Genomic DNA, 19694 nt, shown 5'->3' with positions numbered 1-19694 from the left:
TGCAATCAGCTAAGGGGAATGTCTTCTGCAATGAGTGACACTTAATCTAATCACTGGAAGCCTTTTAAGGAGGATTCAGGAGAGACATCACTTCCTGTATCAGCCAGCCAGCCTCTCCTGAGAGTTCATTGAGGACCTTTGTTGGAGCTGCCAGCTTATGACTTGCCCTGCAGATCTTGGATTCTTACATCCCCATGATTGCCCGGCCAACCTCTCCTAAGCATTCATTGAGGACCTTCACTGGAGCTGCCAGCTCATGGCCTGCCTATAGACCTTGAACTCTATATCCCCATGGTTATGTGAGACACCTTTATGAATGTCGTATTTACATATATCTCCTGCTGATTCTGTTTCTCTAGAGAACCCTAACTAATATAGCTTGGTACCAGGAGTGGTTCTTAAGAAACAGAATCTTAAAAATGGGTTTTTCCATGGACTTTAAATAGCAATGCAACCATAAAAATGTGCTGTCATCATTTGTAACAAAAGTTCTACACCGATGCAAGGTGATGGTGGTGAAGTGACATATGGGGGTCTTGTATTTTATGCACGATTATTCCATAAATCCAGAATTTCTCTGATAAAGAAGATGAAATGTAAAAAAAAAAAATGGGTTTTTATTATTGGTTTTCTACTCTGACTACATGCAAAGGCATTATTGACTCTATTTCACATAAGAATGACACTGCCAATCCATGGGGTGAACTGGCAAAAGAGATAGCCAAAATATCACCATTCAATTCTGCTAATTATTCACTTATATTAAGTGAGGTTTTGGATAATAAGGTTTTTGACAGGTTTATGGAATTTTGTGGAATTAAGAGGTATGGAGATCTTGGCTGGTTGTTGTTAGATATGCTGTATACATTGATAAGAGAAAGGGATGAGCTGAAAGCATCCAATGAGAAGCTTAATGCATTGTTGATGGATGTAAAAGTTTCTATGAGTGCCATGAAGGAAAATCTTATTTCCTGTAGCTGCAGATTTGAGATCTCTGACAATCAGACTCAGAGTCTCATTGTTAGAGAAGCAATTTTACCATGTACGCTGAAATCTCAAACTTGCATGGTGTCTGCTGTTAAAGTGAGGATATTGATTGGATTGGGACCCTGAAAAATAAGATGGAGACATACAGATTGATAATGATGGCTGTGGAGACATTGAAACCCTAGATCATCCTCAGTCTTTTCTAGATGATCCTGTAATAGTCTTCCCTGAAGACATAGCTGCCTCACCTCCAGCCTGCCCTGAGGAGTTGGCCACCCAACCTTCACCTGAAAGGATTAACCCTTCAGTGCCTGTGAGGCACATAACTGCCCCCATGGGGAAACAGCCCTTGCTCCTCTGCCTGGAGTGATTAATCCTGTTTCACCAGCTGAAACTGTAAGTGAATGTCTTGAAGCAATGGCTTGAGAGATAATTCTAATTCTTTTCATGACCCACCCCCACCACGTATACAGATTAGAATGTTAGAGTGAATTTATTGTGGGAAGCCTGATCGTACACCCCAAGAATGTCCAGAGGAAGCGCTTTTACTAGAAGTGTGAGAAACAACTTTGTGAGACCAGCTCCATCATCCCTGAAGAGCTCTGTAGTCACCCTTCTCTGTAGGGCAGATATTACTCTGGGAACTGCTGTCACTGAACCGGAATCCTTAAACACAATGGGTATGATTGGATCCCAAGTTGTCAGAAGCCAGGTGGCAGCATTCAGTCACCAAAGACAGGGTGGATGTGGCTATCACAATGGACAGTAGACTCAAAGCAGGAGTGAAAACGATGTGACTTGCAGAGACTTGTGGTATTGGCTAGTAGACCATAGAGTACCTAGAAGTACAGAAGATGTGCACTCTACTAAATTCTTGTTTGAGCTGTATAAGCAGAAGAGTTCTAGATCAAGTGAATAGAAGTCTAACTTAAATTACAAAAATAGGGACATGGCCCCTTAATCAATTTCCAGACTTGAGACTGTTTATAGACCCAGAGCTGCTTGAATGAGGAGGTCAGGTCTCTTTGTGGGAGGTACCTGTTATACTGCCTCAAAGTTATACTGTCACTCTTCCTCCAAGTCTTTCCCAAGGGGACCTATGGACATTTACAGGGTAACTGTGCATTGGGAAAAAGGAAGTAATCATATATTTCAGGGATTAATAGACACTGGTTCAGAAGTGACATTAATTCCAGGGCATCCAAAATGTCACTCCTTGTTCACCAGTCAGAGTGGGGGCTTATGGAGGTAAGCTGATCAATGGAGCTTTAGCTCAGGTGCCTCTCACAGTGGCTCCAGTGGGTCCATGGACCCATTCTGTACTTATTTCCCTGGTTCCAGAATGCATAATTGGAATAGATATACTGAGCAACTTGCAGAATCCCCACATTGGCTCTCTGGCTCATGGAGTGAGAGCTATTATGGTAGGAAAGCCCAAGTGGAAGCCACTAGAACTCTCCCTACCTAGCAAAATAGTAAATCAGAAGCAATACCAGATTCTTGGAGGGATGGCAGAGATTACTGCCCCTCTTAAAGACTTGAAGGATGCAGGGGTGGTGATTCCCACTACATCACCATTCAACTCTCCTGTGTGGCCTGTGCAGAAAAGAGATGGTCCTCGAAGGATGACAGTGGATTATTATAAACTCAACCAGGTGGTCACTCCAATTGCAGCTGCTGTTCCAGATGTGGTATCATTGCTTGAGCAGATCAATACATCCCTTGTTACTTGGTATGCAGCTACTGATCTGGCAAATGTTTTTGTCTCAATAGCTGTTAGTAAGGCCCACCAAAACTGTTTGTATTCAAGTGGCAAGGTCAGCAGTATACTTTCATTGTCCTACCTCAGGGGTGTATCAACTCTCCAACGCTATATCATAATCTTGTCTTCGTGGACCTTGATCATTTCTTCCTCCCAGAGGACATCACACTGGTCCATTCGATTGATGATATCATATTGATTGGAACCAGTGAGCAAGTAGTAGCAACTACTCTAGACTTACTGGTAAGGTGTTCACATGTCAAAGGATGGTAGATGAATCTAAAAAATATGAGGGCCGTCCTCCTCAGTGAAATTTCCAGGTGTCCAGTGGTATGGGGCATGTCAAGATATCCCTTCTCAGGTGAAGGATAAGTTGCTGCATCTGGCCCCTCCTACAACCAAAAAAGAGGCACAATGATTTGTTGGTCACTTTGTATTTTGGTGACAACATATTCCTCACTTGGGTGTGCTGCTCTGACCCATATATTGAGTGAACAGGAAAGCAGATAATTTTGATTGAGACGTGAAAAAGAGGAGGCTCTGCAACAAGCCCAGAGGGCTATACAAGCTGCTCTGTCATTTGGACCATATAATCCAGCAGACTCAATAGTGCTGGAAGTGTCAGTAGCAAAGAGAGATGCTGTCTAGAGCCTTTGGCAGTCCCCTATAGGAGAGTCAAAATGCAGACTCTTAGGATTTTCGAGCACCTGCTGCAGATAACTATTTTCCTTTTTAGAAACAGCTTTTGGCCTGCTACTGGGCCTTAGTAGTGACTGAACACTTAACCATGGGCCACTGAGTTACTATGAGACCTGAGTTGCCTATCATGAGTTCGGTGTTGTCTGACCCTCTAAGCCATAAAGTTGCATATGCACAGCAGCACTCCATCATAAAATGGAAATAATATATACAAGATAGAACCAGAGCATGTACTGAAGGCACAAGGAAGTTACAAGAGGAAATTGCCCAAATGCCCATGGTCTGCACACCTGCCACATCACCTTCTCCTTCACAAACCAAAGCTATGGTCTCATGGGAAGTTCCTTATAGTGCACTGACTGAGGAAGAGAAAACTCAGGTGTGGTTTACAGCTGGTGCTGCATGATATGCAGATACCACCCAAAAGTGGACAGCTGCAGCACTCCAACCCCATTCCAGGATGTCCCTGAAAGACAGCGTTGAGGGGAAATCCTCCCAGTGGGGGGAACTTTAAGCAGTACACCTAGTGTTCATTTTGCTTGGAAGGAGAACTGGCCAGAGGTGTATTTGTATGCTGACTCATGGACTATTCCTAATGGTTTGGCTGGATGGATGTCAGGGACTTGGGAAGAGCATGATGAGATAATTGGTGACAAAGTGTTCTGGGGAAAAGGTGTGTGGATAGGCCTTTCTGAGTGGGCTAAAATCAGGAAGAAATTTGTGTCCCATATGAATGTGCACCAGAGGGTGACTTCAGCAAAGGATTTAATAATCAAGTGGATAGAATACCACTTAGCCTCTTTTCCTAGCAACTCCTGTCATTTCTCAATGGGCTCATGAACAAAGTGGTCATGATGGTAGGGATGGAGGTTATGCATGGGCTCAGCAACATGGATTTCCACTCACCGAGGATGATGTGTCTACAGCCACTGCTGAGTGCCCAATCTGCCAGCAGCAGAAACCCGTGCTCTGCCCCCAATATGGCACCATTCCCCAAGGTTATCAGCTGGCTACAGGGTGGCAGGTTGATCACATTGGACCACTTCCATCATGGAAGGGGCAGTGATTTGTTCTAATTGGAATAGAAACATCTCTGGATATGGGTTTGCTTTTCCTCCACGCAATGCTTCTGCCAAAATTACCATCTGTGGACTTATAGAATCCCTTGTCCATTGCCATTGTATTCCACTCAGCCTTGCTTCTGATCAAGGAACCCACTTCACAGCAAATGAAGTACACATGCTTATGAATTCTCTGGTCTTTACATGTTCCCCATCATCCAGAGACACCTGGATTGATAGGACAGTGGAATATCTGCCAAACTCAGGTATGGTTCCAACTAGGTGGCAATATCTTGCAGATCTGGAGTTATGTTCTCCAGAAGGCTGTGTATGTTCTGAATCGGCACCACTGTATGGTGCTGTTTCTCCCATAGCCAGGATCCATGAGTCCAGGAATCAAGGGGTGGAAATGAGAGTGGTACCACTCACTATTATCCCTAGTGATCCACTTGGAAAATATTTGCTTCCTGTCCCTGCCACCTTGAGCTCTGCTGCTCTATAGGTTTTAGGTCCAGTGGGGCAAGTGCTTCCACCAGAAACAACAGTGATTCTTTTGAACTGGAATCTTAGATTGCCGCCTGGTCACTTTGGGCTACTCATGCTCCTGTATCAACAAGCCTACAAGGGGATTACTTTACTGGCTGTGATTTATCCTGACTTTCAGGTAAAATAGGACTGCAACTACACAATGGAGAAAAGGAAGAGTTTTCCTGGAATACAGGAAAACCTCTAGGGTGTCTTTTAGTACTACCATGCCCTGTGATTAAAATCAATGGAAAGCTGCAACAACCCAATCCAGGCAGGACTACCAATGGCTCTGAAACTTCAGGAATGAAGGTTTGGGTCACACCACCAGGCAGAGAACCACAGCCAGCTGACGTGCTTGCTGAGGGTAAAGGGAACATGGAATGGGTTGTGGAAGAAAGTAGTGATAAATATGAACTACGGCCACGTGATCAGTTACAGAAATGAGGACTATAATGGTATGAATATTTCTTCCTTGCTTTGTATTTAGTGTCTGTGTATTTATACATAAATCAAATATCTTTTTACTCTTTATTTTATCTCTTTGATCATATGACATAAGTTGTTTTGTTCATGTTATAGTATTTAAGTTGTAAGGTATCAAATTAAGAGTGAATATTACCCAAGGACTTGCATATTATTCTGGAAAAATTTAATTCACTTCTGGTTGTATGTGGGACAGTTGAATATTGTTAGGTGAGGGATAAATGTGTCTGTTATTGTTTTCAATTTAGAGATTAAGTATAGTTCAAGGCGATGTGTATAGCTGCCATGTTGACAAGCGGTGGCCTGCATGGTCAAGTTCATGTGTCAACTTGGTCAGGTGGTGGTGCCTGGTCATCTGGTTGGGCAAGTGCTGGCCTGTCTGTTGCTATGAGGACCTTTCATGTACTTAAATTGGGACCAGGAAGAGAAGGTAAGGGTGAGAATGAGGAGTTTAAAATGAGTAAGAGTCATTATGGGAGTGACAGATAGGCTGGGGTACTAAGAAGGGGTGAGAAAGAAATAAGGATTATAGCAGGTGGTATTGACTTCATTCTGTCTGATGAAAATCAGACCTGGTCTCCCAGATCTTGGATTAGCTCTCTATATCAGATGCCATCTACTTTTGGGTGGCTTCAGACCACCAGTAAGTATTTATTATACAGGCCTTGTCCCATGTCTTTGTCATCTACCTCAAATGCTGACTACTTCTGGGTGGCTGTGCTGTTTTGAAATTGTTATGTACCGCAGAAAAGCTATGTTTTCGAATCATAATCTAATCTTTTGGGTGCAAGCTTTTTTGTGGGTGAAATTTTTTTATTAGATTCTTTCCATGAAGATGTGACACACCTAATTGTTGGTAGGACCATTGGATTAGATTATTTTCATGGAGATGTGATGCTGTCCATTCAAGATAGGTCTTAATTAGCTTGCTGTAGTCCATTAAGAGAGGGCCATTTTGGAGAAAGCAGAGGTACTTGGAGATCTGACACAGCAGACACAGATGCTTGGAGATGCAGACAGAAGTACCCTAAGTGCTCAACAAGGACTCACAGAAAGAGCCAGAACCTGAAAAAAAGCAAAGAAATCTAAGAGATGAAATCCAAATTTTACCCCAGAGAGGCTAAAGTTTAGAGATTCTTGGAGAGTCTATACAGACAGAAGATGCCATCTGCCTCTGGGTGACTAAGCCTAAACCACAAGGCAGTATTAACCCTACAGGCCTGGGTCCATGGCTTGGGTTAGCCATCTGCATCAGGTGCCATCTACTTCTCATCCTTGGTGATTTTAAGTTTTGTCCCAGTCAGAATGGATTTCAAGGCAGGGCTGGGAGATTTTTAAAATGAGAAATGAGAATCCAAGAATCTGCACCTTCTAATCTCATTCCCCATAGACTAACTAATGGTACCTGATAGGGTCCTCCCCAAAGAGGTTGGAATGCATCTTTATTGAAGGGTCTTTCCAACATAAAGAGTCACCACGGTGAAGATTGTGGTTCTGAATGTCTTCATCTCCCTGGAGTGCCCTGGGATGCAGAAGGATGAACTTTGTAGTGTTTCATTTTTCTTTAAGGTTTTGATTACTTCCTAAGAATAGGCTAGGATATTTCTGTTATAAGACAAAGGTCATATATTCCAGTTTATTTTCATAGTCTCTCTGTTACAATTCGAAATGGGGATAGCATGCTTTCCTAAAGGAGTGGATCTTTTAGTTGTGATAAAGATAGAGGTAAACCTTTGGACCTTGGTAGCTAGAGGGATTCCATGAATTTAGCTAGCTGAGTTAACTACACTATTTTTATTTCTACTAAGCCTAAGGTTTGGGATTGATGAGCACAATGAAAACGTTGCAAAATAGGCCATATTTTGCATATTGTTTTCATAATCTGTCCTGTAAAGTGGGTTCCTCAGCCACTATGAACTTCTGAGGAAATTCCCCAATTGGAATTTTTTCTTATTCCTTTGATATAGTAGCCACAGTAGCTTGTCTGTTGGTAAAGTCTGGCCCAGAGGAAGTGCATACACATTGCTATTAAAACATATTTATAGCCTTTGGTTGGGAGTAATTGAATCAAGTGCCATTGCCAAATTTCAAAAGGTCCAGTAGGTAAAGGAAAGTGTCCTTGAGAGCCATGTGAGGGTTATCCTGGATTATGCTTGGAACAGGTTAAATAATTGTGATAGAGCTTCACAGCTATTTTGTGTGATGGTTTCCAGAAGTATTGCTTTCCCCAGCTGTTTCATGTTGCTAATGCTGCCAGAATGTAATATGCCAGCAATGGGTTGACTTTTATAAAGGGGACTTATTAAGATACAGGTTTACAGTTCTAGAGCCATAGAAATGTCCAAACTAAGGTATCTAGAGAATGATACCTGGACTCAAGAAAAGCCAAATGGAGTCTGGGATCTCTCTGTCAGCTGGGAAATGACTGAAATCTAAGGTCCCTGCTCCCAGTTCCATTGCTTCCATCTCCTGATTCTGGTGGCTTCCTCTCTAAGTATATGTGGGCCTTCACTTAGCAACTCTGGGACACAACTCTGGGTTTTGGCTTGCTCAACATCTCATAGGCAGGCACATGGTAACGGCTGCTGGGCTCTGGTTTCTGTCAAGCTTCTGTCTGCCCTCTCAGCTCCTGGTTTCTCCTGTTTCTGCATTTCCAAACCTCTGCTCTCTCTGTCAGCTCTCCAAGCATCTCCAAACATCTGCATCTCTGTTGTCTCTGAAGCAACTTTGCTTTATCCAAAATGTCTCATTTTAAGGGATGCCAGTAAACTGATCAAGGCACCTTATATGAGTAGAGTCATATCTCCATCTAATCAAAAGGTCACACCCATAATTGAATGGGTCAATCTCCATGGAAAAAATTTAATCATAGGTTCCATCCTCAACAATAGGTCTGGCCCCACAAGATGAAATTAGGAAAAGAACATGGTTTTTCTGAGACACATAACAGTTTTTAACTTGTGCACCTGTTTACAATTTTATCAGTATTCCAGTGAGTCATATGAATAATTTCCTAAACTGTTTCTCAGAGGCAATTAGGAGGACTGGTTTACCATTAGGGGCAAGGCATGATTTAATTGCAGGCTTATAAAAGCGGCCCCTGTTTTTCCACTTTTGTATCTCCTGGGGAGGAGCATTGTTTTGTTGTTTTTTTTTTCTTTATTTGTGCATCAAGGAATAATTTTTTATGTTTCCAATAAAATTATTTGATTCAAAATCATTATGGAAACAGGAATATGGCTAGAATTTATCACTATACTTCTTTCAGCTGTATCTGCTATGTGGTTGACAAAACTTTACTCTGTATTTTCCCAAGAATGACCAGGAAATATAATTATAACCAAAGCCTTTGTAACATTATAGCATTTAGAAATTCTGTAATCTAAGAGCTGTTTTTATTTTTCCTCTATTGGAGGTTAAAACCCTTTGTTTCATGACATCCCCAAATCACGAACTACCCCCAAGGCATAAGAGTATCAGTGTACACATTTGCTGTGTCTTGTCCTGCAAGTGTAGAGGCTCATGGAGGGCAAAGAGTTCAGCTTGCTGGGCTGCTGTAGCGTTGGATGAGGAATTTACTTCTATTGTCTCATGGTTTGAGGTAAGAGCAAATCTAAATGATGGATTTTTGAGTTATCTTTAGGGTGGGAAACACCTATATACCAGATAACATCTGCATCATCAATTGGAGTTTCTTGTAAATCTATTCTTAAGGTGTTAGAAATTAGTCCATTAAAACTATGTAGTCATGGGGAGTTTCCTGGGAAAGAGTAGGAAGGAAAGTGTCAGTATTAAGTTTGTGACAGTGAACAAAAGAGACATTGGAGGGGAAGTAAGAGAATTTCATAGGATATTAGTCTTTTGGTGGGTGGTGTTGAGTGTGATGATGATGGAGAAGGGCTTCAACAGAATATGGAGCCCAGCCAGTCAAGGGAGATCTCATAAAATTAATTCTTGAATTGGTTCTAAAAGTGTTGCTTCTGCAACAACAGGCCTCACATAATGGGGGAGCCCTTGGCTGCAGCATCCAACAGCTGGCCATAATATCCTAGATGTCTGTTATGGTTTCTGTGCTTTTGTGTTAGGATGTCCCAGAGCATGTGTGCTAAGTAAACTATGCTTGGTTTCTTTGAAGGAATTTTGATGAGTTTCTTCTCAAACAAGGGGCTCAAATTGTTTAACTTTATACAAAGCATAAAACGGTTGAGCCACCAAAGAAAAAATAGGAATCCAATTTCTACAATATCCCGCAAGGCCTAAAAATCCTCTTAATTGATGTTTGGTCTTAGGAGGAGGGAAAATTAGAATGATTGGGACTTGGTCAAGGTGTGGGAGAAGGCCCCAGGGCCAGGGATAGGTGGAGAAGGAAGAATTGAACCCATATCTGTAGGCCACATGTACTATAAGGTTGTAATGGTATCCAAAAGGGGGTGGTGTTTAAATTTTATTTCTTTGACTGAAAAGACAGGAACATGCATGAGACTTAATTTGTTATCCCAGACTTTTGACTCTGGTTCTCAGTGTTCCCAATTAATTCCCCCCTTTTGAGAGAAAGGTATGTGTGCTTGGAATGCTCCAAGGGAAGCCCTTCTGAGAAAGTGAATTGGGGCAAAGGACACTAGTAAAATCGATGAGGGCTTTGTAAAGGTTGTAACTGAAGGGGAAATGGGGAGATTTAAAGCTAGTCATGGATTTGTTGGAAACTTCCTGTTTCAGTTTGTTAAAGGTGCTGAAATGTAATATACCAGAGACAGGCTGTTTTTTTTACAATGGGAATTCATTAGCTTACAAGTTTCTTTCTTGAAATGAAATGTCCCAATTCAGGCATCAACAGGAAGATACCATCTCTGCAGAGGGGCTGCTGGCATCTGGGACCCTTCTGTCAATGGGGAGGCACATGTTTGGCACTTGCTGGGAGTTCTCTCCCAGATTGCTTTGCTTTCAGCTTCTGGTTCATGTGGCTTCCTCTCTGAGCTTCTGTGGGTCCTCTCTCATCTTCCCCGGGGCTTTTCTCTCTGGCCCTCTCGTAATTTCACCTGTCTGCTTCTCTGGGGTTTTGAGCTCTGTCTTGCTCTCAGCCTCTCGTAAAGGACTCCTATAAAATGATTAAGACCTGCCTCGAGCATGGTGGGTCATGTAATTGGAATAACCTAATCAAAATGACCTCCCTACAATGGGTCTGTACTCACAGGAATGGATTAAAATTACATAAAAGATTCAAACCCCCACACTCCCCCCAAGTTGAATGGTTTCTGTTCTCCTGGGAGGAGGGTTCATTGGAGCAGTGAGATTTGAGAAGGTGAAGGTGGCCCCAGTGTCTGTTAGAGCCCATGTATCTCATTTCCAATCATCAGATTTATCTTAACTAATATGTGATGTGGACGATTGGAAAGGCCTCTGTCATTACCAAGCGGAGGACAAAGAGATTTGGGGGATGGCTGGTGTTTTTGGATTTGGGGGGCATTTTCTTTTCCAAAATCCGGATAGTTCCCAGTAATTACAATGCCATGCCCAAAAGTGTCCTTTGGGGTTTTTTTAGTGCTGTTCTTGGAAACTCTTGGTTTGCATTAAATGTATTTGTGCCTTGGGAAGAATGCTTTTTTCCCAGGCTTTGTAAGGTGTGATCTAATTGCTATGTCAGATTTACTAAATCAGTAGGCTCCATTTTGGCTCCATTTAGTTGTTTACATTTTAGAGTGGTGTTGAGTTCTTCTGAAAGTAGAATTAAATAGGGCAGAGGTTTCAGAGTCAATATGGACAAGACCTGAGAATTGTTTAAAGGTTTTTTCATAAAAATCTTTATATATGGGCTCCTCAGGTTTCTGGGGGCATCATTGCATTTTTCTCCAGTAAAAAATTGGGGGGTCACTCAGAACTATGATGTTCCTTTAGCGCAAATGCTTCAGTTTGTCAGTCACTGTTCATTTTGAAAAGTCATTTAAGGAATCTTTCCAATTGGCTTTGTCTCTCCAGTTTTGGGTGTGGCTCCACCAGCAGTCATTTGAAACAACTGGTAAAGGTCTGAGTATCCAGGCTCATCAGTATGAAAGATAAGATTGAATTATTTTGTGAAACCCACTGGGTCTTCAGTGGGATTTGGGAAATCTGTAATAATTGCACTCAATTCAGCCTTTGCCTGTGGAGGTGGAGAAGATGAAACCCCTAACCCTCCTTCACTTGGCTTGAGTTTGAATGGAATGAGACAATGAGGGGGTTCAGGGGAATCATAGAAGGGAAGTCGGGTGATCCAAGACCTAGAGGAGCAGGGCAGAAGGTGTAAGGAGGATTAGAGCAGTCAGTCAGGAGTTCCAGATAATTCCTCAAGCTTGATAATGTGCTTGTTAATTCAATATTAGCTTATTGTGGAGAGGCCACTTTAGAATTAGTTATGTTTGGAAGATTACAGGCACCAATATTTTCAAGTTGAACATCCAAATATGCTGATTTGGTCCATATCAAAATATCCCCATTATGACTATTGCAATTTGAGACTTCTCTAGTGTGCCAGGTCCAGCAGGATAAGATTTCACATGAGTCAGGACCAGAATTTTTACAAGAAACCAGCTGGTGAGCTAGATGGCAGTGTACCTGTTGAGTTCCCAGATGAATTGGAACCTATTCTTCTAGTTATTTTGGAATGTTTGCCATCCTAAAGCCCAAGCCTGAGAGCAATAGTCTGGGTTGTGTGCAGGTGGGGCATTTTGGGTGTGCTGTTCATGTATACTCATTTTACCTGGAGGACTGCCTGTGCCCTAGTTGTCTGACCCATGACTGGAAGTCCCCAGGTGCATGGAAATGACCTTGAGGTAGTGGGTGACCTTGGGTCAATCTAGACCATCATTGTCCTCCTCATCCCTCACAGGAATCTTGGCCTTTGGAAGCTGAGGCTTCTCATCAGAAAGTGCTCTAATAGTGGTTAAATGCCCTTCCCATACTCACCAGAATCATCATCTGATTGCTCCCAGTCAGAGTTGATGTTAACAGATATGGTTGTCAGGGAGGAATCCCTCCACTGAAAAGAGCTCATTACCAAAGTGGGAATTGTTTAAGTCCCTTTTGAGTACTCACCAGATAAGAACATTTTCCTTGTGTACCTAAAGGGGCACACATGAAAGTGCAGCTGCCACCAGCCCAAACCAGAAGACCTAAAGTCCAGATGCCCTTTACCTGAAGACCCCTGTGGAAAGGCCAGAACCTTGCCCCAAAAGAGGGGGGTTCAGAGCTGACAGGTTCACCACCAGGAAACCAGGGCTATCGGGGGAGGACAGAGCTCAAAGGGCTCTGGCCAATTCTGTGCTTGAATCCAACAGTGGCTATAGAGTCAGGCCGGTGGTGCCTTCAGATCCCACTTCTGATACCATGTGACATTGACCAAGATGTAACAAACTGGGCTTCAAGGCAGCAAGGCTGTTTATTTGGGATCTTAGGCTTGCAAGTGGTGGAGCACAGACTCAGGTAGCAACCCAAATGGCATCCCTCTTGGCATCTCCAGGCAAGATATTTAGAAGAAAAGAAGAATGGATAAGCTGTTGTCATTGATCAATATTCGGGGGGAGGGCGACTCCAATTATCCTTCAGTTTAGTAATTAACTGAGTCTCTTATTTTGTGGCTTACTGATAGTATCCAAATGTCCTTGGGGTTTTGAGGAATATTGTTGCTTAGCGTTTTGCCTACTTTGGCAGTTGCGGTATCTGGGCGAGGTCTAAGAATCATCTGCAGAATGATCTCTGAAATTATTTTAAATCTATTTGCCACAGAAACTCTATTTTGTTTTATTTCTTTTAACGGCCCCAGCTCCAAATCTTACCCTTTGGTGGGCCTGGCTTGCATAAGCTTTCTGCCCCTGCACATGTTCTTCTGCCCTCTTAGCCTACACCTGCTCTGCCTACTCTTAGTTCCCCTCACCTGAGCTGGGTGTACTGCAATACCCTGCTCACCTGGACAATGCATGCCCTAGCTCCTGCTCACACCTGCCCAGCATGCACCAAACCCCTACTCACCTGGGCCAGGTGTGCCCCAAGCCCATGTTCCCACCTGCTCAGGTATCATCCTCCCAGCCTAGGTGTGCCCCAAGTCCCTGCTCACGGGAAGAGAGGGCCCAAAGCCCCCCAACCCCAGGCTCCCCAGTGCTGCTTCCCACTTGCATGGACCAGGCCTCTTGTCCTTCCTTGACTCCTCACAGGTGATCGGTGGGCTGTTTGTGCTGCACATCCTGACCTATGTGGTTACATGCTGCGTTTGCACAGACCACCCCAACGCCCTGTTAATCCAAAAGAGCTCTGAAAGGATAGTGCCACTCTTCATTGACCCCGTCCGTACACACCTCCTCCCAGATCAGTACTGCCACCTGTGTCACATCACTCCGTGAGTCCAACCCCACCCCTCCCTGGGCAGCACCTGAGGGTCTAACAGTCCCCCAGCCACCCCGACAGTGATGGCTTCCCTTCTTTGTTAAAGAGGCAGAACTGGGGACTGCCCTCCCCTCTAAAGAAGCAGAGCTGAGAAGCCAGTAGCAGCACAATGGGTGGGGGTGTGAGGAGGGGCTGCAGCTCTTTTCTGCCTAGTTCCAAAGAGCTGTTTTCCTTGGAATGAGAAGTACTGGCCCTCAGATGTTGTCCTTTTCTGGTGACTCTGGTTCAGGGGACTCCCTTCCCTCATCCTAGAGCCTCAGGTAAGGGGCACACTGTTTTCGTTGGCATTCCAGGAAAGGAGCCTCTGTCCCCAGGGTCTGGTGGAGTCCTGGGACCAACAGTTGTCCTGGGTCTGGTGGGCAGCCTCAGGGTCTTGGTGAGGGGCTTTAGCCTTCAGGGTTCCAGGGGAGTCTTGGTCCAAAGCCAGTTCCTGAAATCACTGTTGCTGTCCTCCTCAGGGGCCTGGGTGGCCCCCACGGTGACATGCACTCAGGCACAGGGTCTTCACTTCTGCCCTGCCTGGCCCTGGAGAGGCTTTAGACCCTGTGTCTGAGTGGGGTCACCATAGCATTATCACTTCCATGGACTCCACACCTCCATGGCCAGGGCCAGCTGCCCTGAGGCACCCACATCCATCTCCCTCAGACTTTTGAGACCCAGCAGCTCAGAGCCCACTTGGCCAGGCTGCAGGAATAGAAGGAGATGGGGTGCAATGGGGGGGAAAAGGACAGGAATGGGGAAATGAAAGGGAAATGGGGAATAGGAGGGAATGGGAAGGGAGTGGAGGAAAAGGATGGGATGGGGGATGGATGGGAGTGGGGGGATGGGGCAGAAGTGAGAGGAGGGACAGGAGTGGGGGGATGGGATGGAAGTGGGGCAGATGGGACAGGAGTAGGGGCATGGGACAGGAATGGAGTAATGGGATAGGAGTGGGGTTAGTGGGATGGGAGTTGGGGAGGGTCAGGAGGGGGGTGGAATGGGAGTGGGGGGATAGGAGTTGGGGGGTGGAATGAGAGTGGAGGAGGGATGGTGTGGGGGTGGGATGGGAGTGGGGGAGGGACAGGAGTGGGCAAATGGCACAGGGGTGGGGGAAAGGGATGGGAGTGTGGGGAATGGAAGGACTGTAGGAAATGGGGGTTAGGGGGCAAAAGGTAACAGCAGGGAGTAAAACGGGAATAGGGGGCTGTGCCCCGAATGTCAGGCCCTGAGCCCAACACATCCAGCCATGTGTGGCTGAGGGGATGGGCCTCCAAAATCCCCCTTCCAGGACCCCAGAGATCAAGCTGTGCAAAGACTGCCACAAGCCCATCTCTGGCTTTGAGCACATCTGCGCGGCCAAGAAGTATCGGTGAGCCCTGGGGTGGGGTGGGGTGGAGCCAGGGCCTGCCAGGAGAAGGGGATGAGTGCAAAGCCAGGGGTCAGGGGGGCAGGTTGGGAACAGAAATGATGGGGGAAGTTTGGGTGAGGGGATTGAGGGGCAGGAGGGGAGGACCAGCAGGGGGTTGGGGAAGGAGGAAGTTGCACTGATCAGTATTGGAGGCCAGGCCATGGTGGTGGGGTAGGGCTGCAAACAGGTGATGGGGTCTGGGGAGGAAGCAGCTACTGGGTTGGGGAGACAGGCTATTGAGACAGGAGGCCTGAGGCTGGGCAGACATCAGAAATGGAGGACAGCAGGAACAGCTGCCCATGTCCACTTCCTCACATGGCAGGAGCTGGGCACTCCCATCCTAAGGTCTCCTCGGAGGGGTCTAGCCTTGACCTTGGTGGGGACTCTGGGCATGCTGAGTCAAGCTTGGAGCACCAGCAGCCTCTGCAGCTCTGGCCTCCTGGAGAAGGGCCTTGGGATGCCATGTCCCCTGTGAGTGCCATGGGGTGAGCTGCTGTCACTAGATTTGGCTCCAGGACCATAAACTCCCCAGAGCCACTTTGGAAAACAAACAATGGAGAGGAAATCAGGGTTGGGCAGAAGGTCCTGATGTCTACAGCCCAGAGGGCTGGTCAGCTCTGTGGAGGAGATGGGCCCAGCAGTAAGGACATGGTGTCTAGAGGAGATGGGCCCAGTAGGGAGGACACAGTGGTTGGAGGAGACTGGCCAAGCTGGGAGGATGCGATGGCCAGAGGAGGCAGGCCCAGCTCTAAGGTAGCTGGCAGGGAACATTTGGGTGCTTTCCACCTGTGGTAGGGATGCTAAGTGCAGGAGGGAATCTGAGGACTGGCCCCAAAGGGGTGCTCAAAGGGACCAGGTGATGGAGGGCCCCAGATGCTCACATGGCACCCTCCATCTGAAGACTGGTGTAAAGAAATTTCAAAGCAATCTTGAAAGGACAATGGAGTCAGCTAAAATTGAGTGAATCCTGCACCTGGGGTGATGTCACGAGGATACTTTCTGAGCATGGTGCTGGCAGGGAGGCTGAGGCACTTTGGAGGTAGTGATCTCATACTCAGGAGGGGCACCTCATGCCACCCCACCACCCCCTCAGCTTGCGCCCTGGGACACCTCGTGCCACCCCACCACCCCCTCAGCTTGCACCCTGGGATGCACAGTCTGCTCATCAGGTTTGCCCATCGCTGCAGCTGTCCTGGGATGCACAGTCTGCTCATCAGATTTGCCCATCGCTGCAGCTGTCCCAGCCTGGGCTTCCTCCCGCAGGTGGTGGTCCGAGTCCTTGTCCTCAGCTGTGGCTTTTCTCTGCTGTGTGTTGGTGGTGGTCTTATATATCATGTTTCTGTGCATGGTTAACCGGTGGGAGATCTGCAAGGACCCAGGCCTTCCAGGTACGTTGTCACTTCCCACTTTGGGTGCTCTGTGGAGTCGCTCCTGGGCTTAGGGGTGGCCTCCCTGCCACCTGTCTCGGCACAAGGCTTCTGTAGGGGCACCTACTTATGCAGCCCTGGGTGCTGGAGCAGGGCAGGTGAAGCCAGAAGGTGCTCTGGTGTGCCTCCCAGACACTCACTCAGCCAGAGGCCATGGCCCAGGGCCCAGCCTCAGTCCTCAGCCACCCAGGTGCCAGGAGATGTGTGCAGGCCGGGTGCATGCCAGGCAGGTATGAGCAGACTGTGGGGTTCTTGTCCTGGGGGTTCCTTGAGGCCAGTCCAGAGTTCCTGGGATCACTGTTCCGGAAGGGTCCATAGGGCTGCTTCCATGTTGGCACCCTGCGCAGCACTGAGCACTACCTGGCTGTGTTCAGATGGGCCAGAATTCACAGAGTCCCTGGCAGGAGAGGGCTGAGGGGTAGCTCCAAACCTGCATCTAGCTCACTCCCTGCTTGCTGTCTCAGGGCCCAAGACAAGCCCCAGCCAGGGTGTTACCCCTGAGCCAACGAGCCAGCCCACATCCTTACCAATGGACACCCCAAAACCCGATGCGTGGCTGCGGTCTCTGCCCTGCTCTACAATAAGAAGAAAGAAACCTGCCTTCCTGGTGCTGCTTGTGGTCACACTCCTCCTGGATGTCATCAGCCTTGTGGTGCTGGTAAAGCTGCTTATCTCCCACCTCTGCCTGGGTAGGTAGTGCCTGGCAAGCACTGGCCATGGCCGTCAGCCCCCCATGAGCCCCTCTCAGGTTTCCAGCTCTATCCTGTAGGGCCCTTCAGGGGCCAGTGTTGGTGGATGTGTGTTGGGTCTGATGTGCTGGGGAATGGGCCTGCTGGCCCCAAACTCAGACTTGTCAGCACAGCCCCTGAACTGGCCACTTTTGCTGACCTTGCCCAGTCACACAGGACCTGGTTCCCTGTCCACATGCAGAGGGGGAGTGCACTGTGGGTGGGGGGCTCAGGCAGCACTCCAGACTCCTGAAATAACCTTGCTTGGAGTGGTCGCCTCCCACTGCAGCAAGTGCTTGGCTTTTGAACTAACTGCAGTATTTTCTAGAATTTTATTTCCTCCCTGTCCTCACAGCATTCACACTGGTAATTAAACCTTGTACTTCACATACTACTGAGTCTTATGGTCAGATTAGCCAAGTCAAACCCAAGGGGATATTTCAAGATAAAACAAGGCAAAAGATGCTTTGGCTTGAAAATGTGACTAAACATGGTCTCTACCTGAGGATGAAGGAAATCCAGAGGTTTCCACCAGGAGGGCCAGGGGTTCTGCCTGTATGTCAACATCTCCACAACTCTTCAAGTTTTAACCCTTATTGCATGTCAGGGTTTTGGCAACACCCTGGTCTTGTGTCCTTGTGTGTGCTCCCACCCCCAGCCAAGTGTGAAACACAAGAAGGGGCTCCTGGTGAATGTGTTGGGGTGCAGATAATGAGCTCTTAGCCACCTTCCTCCCTATAGGGCACTTCAGCCTGGACTTCTTGATGGTCAGTGCTCAGAATGGTCAGGGTCAAGCAGGACATGGCCTGCTTGGTAAGGTCAGTAAAGCAGCCGTGTCCAGAGCAGTGGTGAGGCCCTGTTGCTGTACAAATGCTGCTGCAGAGGCCAGGCCTGGGGCCAGGGCAAACTTCAGCCCAGGCCAACAGGCAGTGAGATGCTGGGAGAGTATCCAGCCCAGGCCCATGGCCCAGAATGCCTCTCACCCCATGAGTGGACATGGAATTAGGTCTAATACCACCTGAGAGAGGGCATCCCAGGCTCTTTGTGAGCCAACCCATGCAAATCCTTGCTTGCTGGCTACTGTCTGAGAGGCTATGGCACTGGGTACCTCCCTGACCTCTCTGAACCCAGGATTCCTGACCTTTAAAAGCAAACCACACCACCTTTGAGAATTTGAAATTACTCACACACACATACATGCACACACACTTGTTTAAAACATATAAACATATCCTGTAGTTTTGTGTTCACTTAATGCAAATGGACATAGCAATATATGTTTTGAAATTACATGGCTGAACCCATAGCAGGGAAGGGAGGTGACCAGATGTCAAAATTCAACCAAGACTCCAAGTTAGACTTGACAGCGGGTCCTGAAGTGAGAAATCCTGAGGGTGCCATCCCCTGAGGGTGGCTAAGGAAGCAGCTCTGTCTCCACCAGGTGGTGGGAGCTGTTACTAACTCACTGCAAGCAGCTGAGCACCATGAGGTGATGCCTCATCTCTGAATTGGGCACCAGCAAATAGCCACCCACTGGCCATGACCCAAGGAAAAATCTCAAAGCCACAAGCCAGATGCGGGATCCAAATTTGCATCAGGGCAGCCTAGGGAGTCCTGAAAGGGAAATACTTGGGAGCTGCAGACACTCTGGGGCCTCCACCTGCAGAGAGTTCAGTGAAAACTCCTCACAGAGATGCCCCCTTCACCAGAGTTCATGGTGGGAAGCAGCCTTTGCCAGCGTGAGTTATCAGCAAAAACAAGTTGGCAGGTAGGAAAGCGACACCATGGAGGGATCTGAAGGCCTGCAACAAGCTCCCCTCATCTTCCCAAAGTTGAAGAAAATGCAGCACAACGGAGCTTTTACAGTCAGGTTACAAAGTTTGAAGAGGTAAAGGAATAAAATCTAGTCAGCAAGAACAGGACAGTAGGAAAAAATAACAGATGGATTTAGAGACACAAAATCGAAATTCCAACCATGGAAATGAGGAAGCTCCATGGGCACATCATCCAGTAACAAAGCCCAGCTGAGCAGAGACCAGGTGCCTTGACAGGGCAGAACCACACCACCTGTGCAGCAATCCCAGCCACTTGTTTTGCATGAATATGTGGCTAGTACCACAGTGCCCAGGGCTCGTATTTTGTAAGGGAGGCACCATGGAAGGAAGTCTTAGGGAAACAATACCAAACGTGTTTTCAAATTTTTATTATGAATTCCAAGTT

The 19694-nt window shown here is 46.7% G+C and overlaps 1 protein-coding gene across 8 annotated transcripts in view; it reads left to right on the top strand.

Moving 5' to 3' along the window:
- Positions 1 to 19694, top strand: part of LOC143656395 (putative palmitoyltransferase ZDHHC11B) — a 106981-nt gene that overhangs the window by 68909 nt on the left and 18378 nt on the right. For 7 of the 8 annotated variants that reach the window (XM_077128492.1, XM_077128491.1, XM_077128489.1 and 4 more), the window contains 4 exons: positions 13704 to 13885; positions 15200 to 15280; positions 16583 to 16707; positions 17211 to 17435. In XM_077128492.1, coding sequence (XP_076984607.1) covers positions 13704 to 13885; positions 15200 to 15280; positions 16583 to 16707; positions 17211 to 17435 — 613 coding nt within the window. The remainder of the gene's footprint in view (positions 1 to 13703; positions 13886 to 15199; positions 15281 to 16582; positions 16708 to 17210; positions 17436 to 19694) is intronic. The other variant, XM_077128490.1, reaches the window with a different exon arrangement.

Source organism: Tamandua tetradactyla, chromosome 14 (genome assembly GCF_023851605.1).
Source record: "Tamandua tetradactyla isolate mTamTet1 chromosome 14, mTamTet1.pri, whole genome shotgun sequence".
NCBI classification, from domain to species: Eukaryota; Metazoa; Chordata; class Mammalia; order Pilosa; family Myrmecophagidae; genus Tamandua; species Tamandua tetradactyla.
This window is presented reverse-complemented; position numbering and strand designations above follow the sequence as displayed.